The sequence below is a fragment of the Cynara cardunculus genome (assembly GCF_001531365.2).
Source record: "Cynara cardunculus var. scolymus isolate 2C chromosome LG 13, CcrdV1, whole genome shotgun sequence".
Classification (NCBI taxonomy): Eukaryota; Viridiplantae; Streptophyta; class Magnoliopsida; order Asterales; family Asteraceae; genus Cynara; species Cynara cardunculus.
The window spans coordinates 12,894,433-12,907,386 of NC_037540.1; the positions used below are offsets into that span (position 1 = coordinate 12,894,433).

At 34.7% G+C, this 12,954-nt stretch overlaps 1 protein-coding gene across 1 annotated transcript in view; it reads right to left on the minus strand.

The window, feature by feature from the left end:
* Window positions 1-11,402: 11,402 nt before the first annotated feature.
* Window positions 11,403-12,954, minus strand: part of LOC112524114 — a 22,129-nt gene continuing 20,577 nt past the window's right edge. Inside the window, exon 24 of the mRNA XM_025133769.1 lies at window positions 11,403-11,699. Within this exon, the coding sequence (XP_024989537.1) occupies window positions 11,592-11,699 (108 nt within the window). The 3' untranslated portion in view covers window positions 11,403-11,591. The remainder of the gene's footprint in view (window positions 11,700-12,954) is intronic.

Sequence of the window (12,954 nt, forward strand, 5' to 3'; positions counted from 1 at the left end):
AGATCGGAGATGCAGAGGGTGTAGGATGGAGGTCAGCGGAGGTCGTCCGAGGTTCCTTAGGGGACTCTGGGGGCGTGGGTCGCCAGGAAAACGAGCTTGGCAGGAGGTCGCGTGAAGACACGATGCCGTGTGTATGTATAATATACCAATGGTGTACCCGGGCGATGCAGCGCGAGTGAATCACAATTCTAAAATATTAGTTTAGCCTTGAATCATGAGTTTGTGTGGTTATTTTACAAGTCAACTAATATATAAAGTTGAAGGTTAATATGGTGTATTAGTAAAATTCAGGGCTGTCCCTGAGGGAGGGCGGGCCGGGCGTACGCCCATGACCCATAAAGATTAGGGGCCCAAATTTTTTAATATATTTAATAGTAGTTCAAAAAAATTAGTAAATAAAAGACACATAAAAATTAGTATCTAATATGACAAGAAAATATTTATGTACTACATTAACTATTAAAGACCAAACATGTATGAATTAAATATATTGGAGAAAAAAAATACATAAAAATGTTAATCTGTTGTTCATTATATAATATTATTTAATGTTTTTCTAAGTTTTTTTTATCTAAAACCGACGTCTAAAACTACTTGCTTCGAAAACTTTGATGTATTTTCCATAATTTATCTCCCATCAACTCTTTTGATTGTTCCATTTTCGCGTGAATTCTATTTTTATATTAGAATATGAGTTTTTTAATTTATATAATCGATGATTCCAGAAAAATTTGTCTTAACCCTAACTTTATGTTCTTGAGTCTTCTTTTACGTAGGAAAGAGAGGAAAGTAATGGGGAAGAAAAATATTTTGTTCTCGAGATTTTTTTGAGAAAGGAAAAGAAAATGAAAGGAAAAAAATTATATCAAAATTTATTTTTATTTTATTATTTTTCCTTCCTCTCTTCTCTGTTAAAAACACAAATAAAAAACTTTATTTTTCTTTTCTTTTCTCGTTCTTTCTTTCTTTCCCAAATTCRAAAACATAATATAAAAGTTTAAAATGGTGTTAATCTTCTCAAATTCGAAAACATAGTATAAAAGTTTAAAATTGTGTTAATCTTCCCAAATTCGAAAACATAATATAAAAGTTTAAAATGGTGTTAATCTTCCCAAATTCGAAAACATAATATAAAAGTTTAAAATAGTGTTAATCTTCCCAAATTCGAAAACATAATATAAAAGTTTAAAATGGTGTTAATCTTCCCAAATTCGAAAACATAATATAAAAGTTTAAAATGGTGTTAAAAAATAATAACATGAGATGACATGGAAAACCAACATAGTGTCATTCGAAAACATTGATTTACATAGTGTCATTCGGAAATCAGAAAAATCGACTTTGTGACTCCAAATGATATCATTCTATGTACCAAAAGTATATCATAAGATGTTTTTGATGATGTTTTTGATGATGAAACAAATTACTGATACTACATAAAAATGTTCTTAGATAATATTAATTTAGAAATGAGTATTTATTGATTCTGCGTTCATGAATACTCAGAAAAACGGTTTTATATGAATTCAATGTTATTTCTGATGATAAAAACAATATATTGCAAAAATATCGTACTTATCAAGGGCCCCTTTTTACATCTCGTCCATGGCCTAAAAAATGTCAGAAACGGGCCTGGTAAAATCGATTGAAAAAATAATTGCACACATGTTGAGTTTCTAAACTTATATAAAGTTGAAGGGTTGGGGTGGGATACATGCATGATCTGAAACCCTTTCTAATATTGTTGCTTCAAATTTCAGTTTACTTCAAAAGAAAGAAGAACTTTAAATTTGAATTTGCGTTCAAAATAGGAAACAAATGAAGTGTCAAACAACTTTGCAAATAACAAACATATCTTTTTCATGTAAATATAGCTTACTTAAATATGAAACTTTGACCAAATAAATGGAATGTTTTAAGCATTTGTGCATTATGCATAATAGTTTGTACTTAAGAGATTTTTGAATCTCTTGCATAAATTGATAGTACTTTATGCTTTAAAACATTTGTCTAAATGCTTATTAATGTAGTATAGATTAAGATAGAAATTTCATTATTTGTGTTATTTTTAATGAAAATAAAGAATAACTAAAATACCCTTGATTTTAAACGGAAGTTAGAGCAATGGGCTAACTTTGTTACAAAAATGAAACTACAAGGACCCGATCCGTATGAAACTAAAACCATAAGGGTGCGTTTGGTTTGCAGGAATGTTTTTGAGGGATTTGAATTCCATGGGATTTGGATTTAAAATCCATCATGTGTTTGGTTTGCAGGATTGGATTTGAAGCATTTAACCTAATCTATCAAAATTGAAGCATTTAACTTATTCTGTCAAAGTTGAAGCATTTAACCTAATCTATGTTCATGTATATTCAACCTAATCTGTCAAAATTGAAGCATTTAACCTAATTTGTGTTCATAGTGTAGAGATCAATCGAAAAGGGGAAAAGGGGAAAAGGGATTTACCTAGAAGGGCGACGCGACGGTGAGCAATGGAGACAAAGGGCGACGCGATGGCAACAGAGACGAAGGGCGACGCGACGGTGAGCAACGGAGACGAAGGGCGACGCGACGGCAACAGAGACGAAGGGCGACGCGACGGCAACGGAGACGAAGGGCGACGGCAACGGAGACGAAGGGCGACGGCGACGGTGAGCAACGGAGACGAAGGGCAACGGAGGAGACAACGATGAAGGTAGAAATCGGTACCAATGGAGGAGACAGCAATGAGTCGGGCAAGCGATGAAGGATTTCAAAATCCCATGTATTTTCAAAGGATTCTCAAATCCAGTGTTGGTGGGATTTCAAGTGAATCCCAGGATTTGAAATCCTACCATTCCTACAAACCAAACGTGGGATTGGAATGAATTTCAAATCCAAATCCCTCCAAATTCCTTCAAATCCAGCAAACCAAACACGCCCTAAGGATCCTAATCATGATTTTTAGGGTTTGAGAGACCTTATTATAATCAACAGCAAAGTGTAGGGATGAAATTTGTAATTTACTGGGTAATATATTTATGGTTGACGCGTTAATTTTTAAAAAGAAATGCAAATTAATTACGTAATTGTTCGTTAGAAATGGTGGTTAAATTACGTAATTGATTAAATAATAATTTTTTCTTACCAAAAAAGGTGGACGGAAAAAAAGTCAACGAAGGAAATAACGAAAAGGTGGGACGAAAAATAGTCAAATGGCTGAGTTGACTGAGCGTAGAATTTCGGCTTCCTCGTCATCATCCCCACCGTCCACCGCCGGCACGCCTTTCACCGTCCATATTTTTACGGACAAATATACAAAAATCAATTTTTAACCATGTGATTTTACCTTTTTGATTTTTCAAAATAATTGAGGTTTATAAAAAGGTTTAATTTCTTTTTTACATTTTTGACTTTCGTTTGAACCCTAAATCCAACGTTATCTTGACCATAATTACGTCTGCAACTTTGATCTTTGACATATGCAATTTTTCAAAAAGTTCTCGTTTTTCAAGTTTTTTAGACTTGTTTAATTACGGACGTATATTATTTTTTTTCAATAAAACTTGAGAGAATCCTAAAAAGTGTTCAGTAGTTGTACTAATTTCTAGTAACTGATTGATGGTGTGTTGGATGAATCCAACTCATCTGGTTTATAAAATTGCTTTGAAGGAACGGTAAAGTTATATAGAAAAATAATATCAGCTTAATTTTTTTTTTGTTCATCATATATCTTTCTTTCTTCAATTTATTTGAAAATGAGTTTTGATCCCAAAAAAATTAAGTTATATACTTGTTGTGCAAAACAATAGGCCCGTTAATTACAGACCTAGATAAAAATTGAAATTTTTTGAAACTTCAAGGGGCAAATCCATGATTGGCGGAGGCATTATACCATGGACAGGAATTAAAAATGTAAATTCTTTTGTCGTTTAACCAGGTCCTCGGAGGGAATTGCAGACCTGGGGCAATTTTGGTAAATACTACTTTTAAATTTTCTATTTCAAAGGTAAGATTCTTTAAAAGGAAGAAGTAAAAAAATCAAAAATAATTGAAAAAAATTAATTACATAAAAGAGTATATGATCTCCATTCTCAACATACTAGTTGCATTAACTATTTATAGAAAATTAATAATCAAAAAATACATTTTTTTAATTAACCTGTATATCCAGCCCGCTATGTGAACCGACTAATTCCAAGACGACCACCTGCTTTGCGGGTAGCCCAGAGTCACCGCATTTGAACCTCCGTGGCCACAAGAAGATTTTTATTCATCTTTAGATTTGAACCTGAGACCTCCAGGTACTTTGACATTTGAAGCTCAAGTTCAAACCAATCATGTAAAAAAAATACATTTTTGATTTCAACATTTCTTGGTCTAACCTACTTTTTATACACCTTTGGACTTTGAATCTTGAAAACTCAAACCATGGACCAGGAACAAAACCATGATTTAATAATTCACAAAATGCTATTCATTGCTTAACAATAACGATTAACTATTTATAGAAAATTAATGAATAAAATAAGTATTTTTATTATCAAGAAAACATCAAGGAATCAAAGAGATTGAAGACACTATGACTTTTGCAAAGCATAAAAAACGACCAACTACAGTGCAACACACCAAAAACAATAAAAACGAGCTAAAAGGAAAACAAGCCATCCACAAAACAACAAAACTACGAATAGAAAAATGGGACGATCGTAATCAAAAAGGGGAAGTGGAACCATAATCGGGCAATAAGCTGGCAGCAAGAAAACCTACAAAGAGCAACCTCAGATGAATATGACATCTTAAATGAATACTAAAGTAAATGAATCCATCGAACAAAATATGACTGAATCGAAAAAATTGAAATCAAGATCAGCCGCACAACCATCGTTACTAACATGAATAGACCAAGAGCACAAGCTCGGATAACATAGCCATGAAGACCAAAAACTTGTGTCAAAATAAAATGAAATTTGCTTTCATATCCATATTGAGAAATCAGCTTTTAGAGCTTTTATTTTAAGAAACCAATTTTTACAAATTGGACCAAACTCGTATTCGCCAAAATATGAACACAGGCAAGATTTATCACGTTTTGAAATTTAGGGGTTGTTTACCAGTCGCTTGCCTTTCAGGTGAGCATGACAAGCACCTAAAATCTTACTGGGGAATCGAGAAAAGACACAACAAGGACTGAGAATGAATCTTACCCGATAAATGAGAGAGAAGATTCTTATCCAGTAAGTGTTTATCAACAATCAATTTTGATAGCCGAGAATATTACCTGATAAGGTAAGTGAATATGGTAAACAACCCAATTCCACCAAATTTTATCATTTGCATTACTGTTAGATATGTGGATTCATAGATGATTTGTGGACTGGATAATCTCTTTGAATTGTGAATGATCTGTTGATCACTGTCTAAATACAATAATTTGTCCCTTACGGTCTTGGGTATCACGAATTTTGTATTGGGATAATCCAAAAGTAACTCTCTATATCTCAAAAGTTGTGAGATCGAGTCCTTATATAGCTATATTCTTGTTTACATATTTATATGAGAGATCAATAGTTAGTGGCGATAAGGGCAATTATAACCATTAATGGAAAGATTAGAGAACAGTTACAACTGTATCCGAACTCTGAGGAGGAGTTTGGTTCGGGGATCCGAACAGAATTGGAATGATCAATTATGTTGACCAAGTTACATTCAGGCGTTTGGTTTACTTATGAAATGGAATTTTATTCCACACATTCCACCATTAATGGATTTGGTCATTCCATCACAATTGAGAAGGAATTCAATTTCATTTCATCTCATTTTCTCAAAAAGAAAAATTATCACATCTTCCGTACTTGATTTACCCCCCATATGACCTCCATCTGAAGCACCATTGACCACCACCATTCTGAACCACCACCACAACCGCCATCATTCAGAACCATCGCGACCACTACAGATCTAAAGCGCCTTTGGTCTAAATCATCGCCGATCACCACTATTCAGAACCACCGCCGGTCTAAATCACGCTGATCTAAACCACCACTAACCACCATCGATCTAAATCACCGTAGACCATCACCGTTCTGAACCACCACCGACCACGGAATGGAACCACAACCAATCACCACTATAAAATGGGTATTTTGGTCATTTATCATTTATTCATTTCAATTCCGAAGCTATATTCTATCAACCAAACAGGTAGATTCCAAAGCATTTAACATATTACATTCCAACTCATTCCACCCAAGCGTGCCGTCAAATTCCATTCCAATTCATTTAGGATCCATTTGGTTTGTAGGATTGTTTTTTAGGGATTTGGATTTCATGGTGGGATTTGGATTGGAATGAATTTGAAATCATTGGTGTTTTTGGTTTGTAGGATTTTGAATGAATTGGATTCCATTATTTATAAAAAATTACAAATAATTATAAGAATAATTAAATTACATTCTTATTAATCGATTATTACAAAACAATTGTTCTCAACATTTTTTAAAACCTTATTTCATACGATCCTATGAAATCCTGTGAATCCCGAGCACTCCCTAAGGATTTCAAAATCTTATATTTGTAGGATTTCAATTAAATCCTAGAATTTCAAATCCAGACAATCCAACAAACCAAACATGGTATTGGAATGGATTTGAAATCCAAATTTCCCCAAATCCATTCCACTCCTGCAAAACAAATGAGACCTTAAAGTCAAATTCCTTTGACAGATTCTATTCCTTCAGAAAACATCTTGTGAACCAAATGCCCATTGGATTGTACTGAATCTAAGTCTGGTTGCACAAACTATAACTCTGGTTGCACAGTCTATAAATCTGATTACACAAACCTTAAGTTTGATTGCATAGATCAGATTTTAGACTTGGTCAAAATTCATCCAACTAAGGTTTCTAACCTTATGAAATTCGTCCAGATCATCCCTAAGCTAAAATTCTCTAAGTCTAACTCTTATTAAAGCCCATAAACCTCGGGGTGTTGTCCCGAACCACAATGGGGGCTCTGCCCCTAGACACTGCCTTATGGCGATCTAAGGTGATAGGGGCAACAGTGTGCACTCCGCACCTCCTAACTCACTTATATTTGTCTTATCACTTTAATTGATCTCAAGTAAATTGAAATTACACTAAAATCACCAACATTCCTCCCTCATTTTGGTGTAATACTTTGATTCACAACACAAAACATAAATACATAAATCAAACATATGCATATATGAAAATGTCAAGAAGATTGAGTTTCCATCTTACTATATTATACATTCCAAATATCCGAGAATTGGGGTGTCCTAAGAATTAAACCCGTCAACCCATTTGAATATCTGAAGATTATAAACACATGAGTTTGTACAAATCTAGATAATGAACTTGACACATTTGTAGAGGCATTGCGTCCTTATCCATTCATGAACGTATAGAAAGTGAAATCGAAAACTTTCTTGAAGCGGCCACACTTTACGTCCATATATAGGTTGTTCTTTTAAGTCTTATACCTGCATATGCAATTTTTCAAAAGAATCATTAAGAAAAAATTTCAACACTTCAACACTTGCAGGTCTAAGCACATACCTTGGGATGTAATCATCATGTGCTTCCGTTTCTATTAATAAGTCTTTCATATTCAATTCAGCCTTTAACGTCATATTAAAGGGGAACTGGGTATCTCATTATTAGAAATTTATAGGGACTTCAACTCATCCCACTATCACGATGAATACATAGTGATATCGGCTTCGACCATAAAGGAAACTCATAAATTAGATTCCTTAGCCACTCTGCCTCTTTATCGATGGTAGATTCCATGGTGGAATTTATGATTCAAGTTTGCTTCTTTGAGGCCCAAGAGAAAGAATGATCTTCTATATTGAATATCCAACTCGCATCCGTGTAGCCTTCAATCGCCGAAGGAAACCCAACATATGTTATGTCATAATTCATGGTTCCCATTAAGTATAAAGTATTTGAATACTTTTCTAACCGCTTGCCAATAGTGAGCACTAGGTTTACTAGTAAACCTACTCAACTTTCAATGTGCAGTCATGTGCATGCCATAATATACATCAAGCACCCAATTACCTTAGAGTATTCAAATTGTGAAACGACTTCACCCTCAGGCATAAGCTTTTCAATCTGATCCATAAGAGTACTCATGGGTGAACAATTTAACACATTAAATTTCTTAACACTTTATCAACGTAGTGAGATTTTGTTATGGTCAAACCTTTGTTCTCCCGTTTAATCCTTATCCCAAGGATTACTTCAGCCTCCCCCAAATCTTTCATTGATAATTTGGATGAAAAAAAAAGTCAACATGTCTTCGGACCAAAGATCAACATGTCATCTACATATAGACAAACCATGACTCATTTACGAGAATCATTAAATTTGCTATATACACATTTGTCCGATTGGTTTAGATGAAAACCATTGGACAAAGCCACTTCATCAAACTTTTGATGCTATTGTTGTGGGGCATGTTTTAATCCATAAAATGTGATTCGAGTAACTCACACACTTTATTTCCATTCCCCGACATCACAAATTCTTAACCACAAGGGTGGTGTTTGATTAGTTTGAGCTTGACTCCAAAGGTCAAAAGTACCAGGAGGTCCCAAGTTTAAATCCAATGAGGAATATAAATCCCCTTGTCGCCACGGAGGTTCAAATGCGGTGACTCCGGGCTATCTGCAAAGCAGGTGGTCTCCCTGGGATTAGTCGGCTCGCATAGCAAGTTGGATATCCAGATTAATAAAAAAAAATCTTTTGGTTGCTTCATATATACTTCCTCCTTTAAATCACCATTAAGGAATGACGTTTTGCCATCCATTTGGTGAATTACCAAATTGGTAGCTGCCAAAGCTATTAATAATGGAATGATAGAGATTCTAGCGACCGTTGCATAAGTATCGAAATAATCGATACCTTCTTTTTTGTCGAAATCCTTGTATTATCAACCGTGGCTTAAACTTATTGATGGAACCATCGGCTTTCATTTTCTTCTTGAAGTGACCTGTTCGACCACAAATCCAACAAGTCATCTTTGACTTCTTTTTGGGTCCATGCTTGGGGTTGTTGAACATTCATTTTTTCTCCTGTTGAGCCTTTTCTTGGTCGTGTGTTTACGCTCCTCAACCATGTTGACATTGGACAGTCCAGTGACATCCTTATCTTTGGCCTTACCACTTTCTTGCACACATAATGATTCCTCGATACGGAAGTGGCTTCCAAATTGCACCAAGGAAATTTATTCCTTTATGTTTGAGAATGTGTTTTAAAATCTTTCCACGATGGTGGAAAATTGTCAATAATACTTTACACCGAGATATATTCAACCATCTTCATGTGGTGTTAAGTAAATTGACCAAGGATCCAGAGCAATTCATTATACTGCTCTATGACGGGCCTGGAATCGACCATTTTGTAATTGTTAAAAATACTCACGAGAAACTTCTTACTCAAAGCATCCTCGGCCATGTATTTCGATTCTAAGGCGTCCCATAATTCCTTTACATATTCTACATTTTTGTAAACATCGAATAAGGCATCACAAATATCATTTAATATATGCCGACGTCATATATAGTCATCGTTCTCGCACACTTGTTTCTGTGTCTTGCCATCTCCAGCATCTCATCCGCATGCTAAGATCAAACACAACCTTCAAAGTACTGAGAAGGAAGTGCATCTTCTTTTGCCAACATCGAAGATCGTTTCCTTGAAACTTCTCCAGTTTGTCAAACTTCGAGGTCATGTTCTGAAGAGATTCTTCTCCATTTGCCTTCATTGGTGAAAACAAAAATTATTGTATTTGAATGTTATATATAGGGATTCAGAGATGATTTGTAGACTGAATAATCTCTTTGAATCGTGAAAGATCACTATCCAAATACAACAATTCGCCTCTTACTGCCTTGGGTATCACAAATTTCGTATATGGATATTCCAAGATAAACTCTTTATATCTCGAAGGCTGTGAGAATGAGTCTTTATATATACCCAGATTCTCGTTTACATATTTATATGAGAGATCGACAGTTACAGCCGGTTAAGAACGGTTATAACCGTTAATGGATAAGATTATAGAACAAAAATTGTATCCAAACTCTAATCATAACGAGTCTAAGGGGTTGTTTACTTGCGACATAATTAGACTTATTGGTCTATCTGGCTTATTTGTACAGCTCATTTGGGTTGTTTACTTACGACTTATTCGCACAGAAAATGACTTAATCACACAGATAGAAATGGTGCGTTGTCCCTATTCAGCCACAAAAATGACACCCTTACCCCTTATTTAAAGCACCACCTTCTTTCCATATGAGATACCCCATCGTCGGCCTCTTTATGATTTTTTGTTTTGATGTTCAAATAATTAAAATTGGGGGGTAAATCGATCATTTATGTTATTCAGACTGTTGGTTCAAATAAAAAAAGTAAACAACAACACTCATTTAACCAAACAGACAAATTTATCCATACAGGACTTGATAAAAATTTTGGTAAACAACCCCTAAGTCTGGGTGCACAGAACTTAAGTCTGATTGCATAGATCAAATTTTAGACTTGGTCAGAATTCACCCAACTTCAGGAACAATTTCAAGAAGGTTTCCAACCTTGTGAAATCCGTCCAAATAATCCTGAAGCTAAAACTTTCCAAGTCCAAACTCTTTTAAAATCCACAAACCATGGGGCGTTGTCCCAAACCTCGTTGGGGGCTCTGCCTCATACCCCACCTTATGACGATTTAAGGTGATAGGGGCAACACATGTAAGTGTACACTCCACACCTCCTAAGTCACTTATGTTTAGTCTTATCACTTTAATTGATCTCAAAATAATCACAATTACAACAAATGGTTGATGACATTAAAATCACCACCAATTACAAAGCAAAAAAGAAGTCTACATTTATTTTAACATAAATATAATATTTAAATAAAAATGTTTTCCATCACATCCAGACATTTACTTAAGTAAACAATGTCTGATGCTACTTATTTCATACATTTAGGGGGTGTTTGGGATTGCTTATTTGAAACGACTTATGTTTTTTTACAAAAACATTCATCAACTTATTATAAGTCAGAAGAGTTTAACTTCTTCAAAAACTCCTTATTACCAGTTTGGCACCGGTATAAGTTGTTTATCCAAACACTCAAAAATGCTTATTACTGGTACCACACTAGAATAAGTCAATAAGTTGTTTTTATAAGCAATCCAAAACATCCCCTTAAATATACATCAGGAGCACCTTATTAAACATGATGAACTTTGGCTCCAATTGTTACTTGAATAACTGAAATACGCAACACATTATTAACTCCATGTGCCCGTTTCTTTTGTTCAATTTCATGTCATTTCATTTCTTGTTTTCTGGTCATATTTACGAAAACTGAAACAAAGTAAGCTACATGAATCGACCGAGGTTTATATAACTCGTTATAATAAATACACAAACAATACACAACTGTTTGTACTTTATCAGGTTATTAAGAAAAATTAACTAGCGATGAAATGTAATGTACCATTAATTGACCATTCGAGTTTATGCCGAGTTAAGAGATCCATCCCCAGGGACTCAGCGAGTAGTTATTGTTATTCACAGCTGCCACCACTTTCGATTCTCCATTTGCTTTGCAAGCTGTTCTGCCATTGATGCGAAGTTCTCGGACCCACTTGCCAGTTCTTCCGAGTTTTCTTTTAGTTTCTGCCGTAAATTATTAAATCAAATCAGAACAATGACACCTATATTGTCAGGATCAACAAGCACTTAACTCACTCCGTGTCCACATTTCTATTTTAGTTAATCCTAGAATAAGTGTCCACTATCATAAGTGACAAATTTCCAATTCTACCCTTAGTTATGATATGGATGAATTCATATATTAAAGGTAAAATTGTCATTTAGTTAATTAGAAAGTGTAATAATTACACATTTATAAAATTGTGACTTTTTCATTGTGAACATTTATTTTAGGACGAAGGAGTATATATCATATCTGTTTTCTTCTTGAAACCGTTCCAAACCAGGGTCCATATCCAACATACAATTCTGTTACACCAATGAAATAAAACCAAACCAAAAGAACCCGTATATCTCACTCGAGAGCTCATGTGGAATGTACGACCTGTCCTCTACCCAAAAGGGTAAAGACGCTGTTTCCACGAAAACCCCCGGAGATTGTGCAAAAGTGAGTGTTACACCAAACGAAATTTAAACAAGTATTAGTCAAGAACCCATACAACTATATCTATTGTGGGGACTAATAATATCCTAAGGGTAGTGTTAATATACATCCTAATCTGTTTTCTGTCTATTCCATCTGCAAATTCCTAACATATCCAACATGCAAGTCTGTTATACCAAATGCAATATAAACAAGTATTAAAAGCCTGATCCCTGTGCACAAGGGCTCTGCAGGGGTTGGGGAGAGAATTCTTTGTACACTATTTCTATTGATTCCGTGACTTGAACTGTGACCTATCGGTCACAATAAAGTAAGATTACCACATTAAGTACGTATGACATCAAGAAAGAGATGAAGAAATGATAAGTGGATTGGCAATCAATTCCTGGATTTGCAATCACCACCACCAAGCACTGAGATAAGTAATGGTGGTTTAATCATTAGGTTTAAGTTGCCCACAATTGACATGTAAAAAATTAAGGGGTACAAGTGGGACTAGACGGCTAGTCTCGGTTGTTAATGCTTAGCGTTATTATTGCTCAAGAAACACATTCCAACATCCACATAATAGAATTTGATTGCATATAATTACTTTCATTTTGTGGATCCAATTTATGTGATATTAGAATGTGGTCCAATTTACTTGACACAAAGATGAGCCCCATAAAATGAAGAATCAAGAAAAAATATATAAACAAAAACCAGACCAGACAATCCAGTATATACCACCCGTAGGTAGGGATTTTATTTTTTTATTTTATTTTTTTGGGGGGG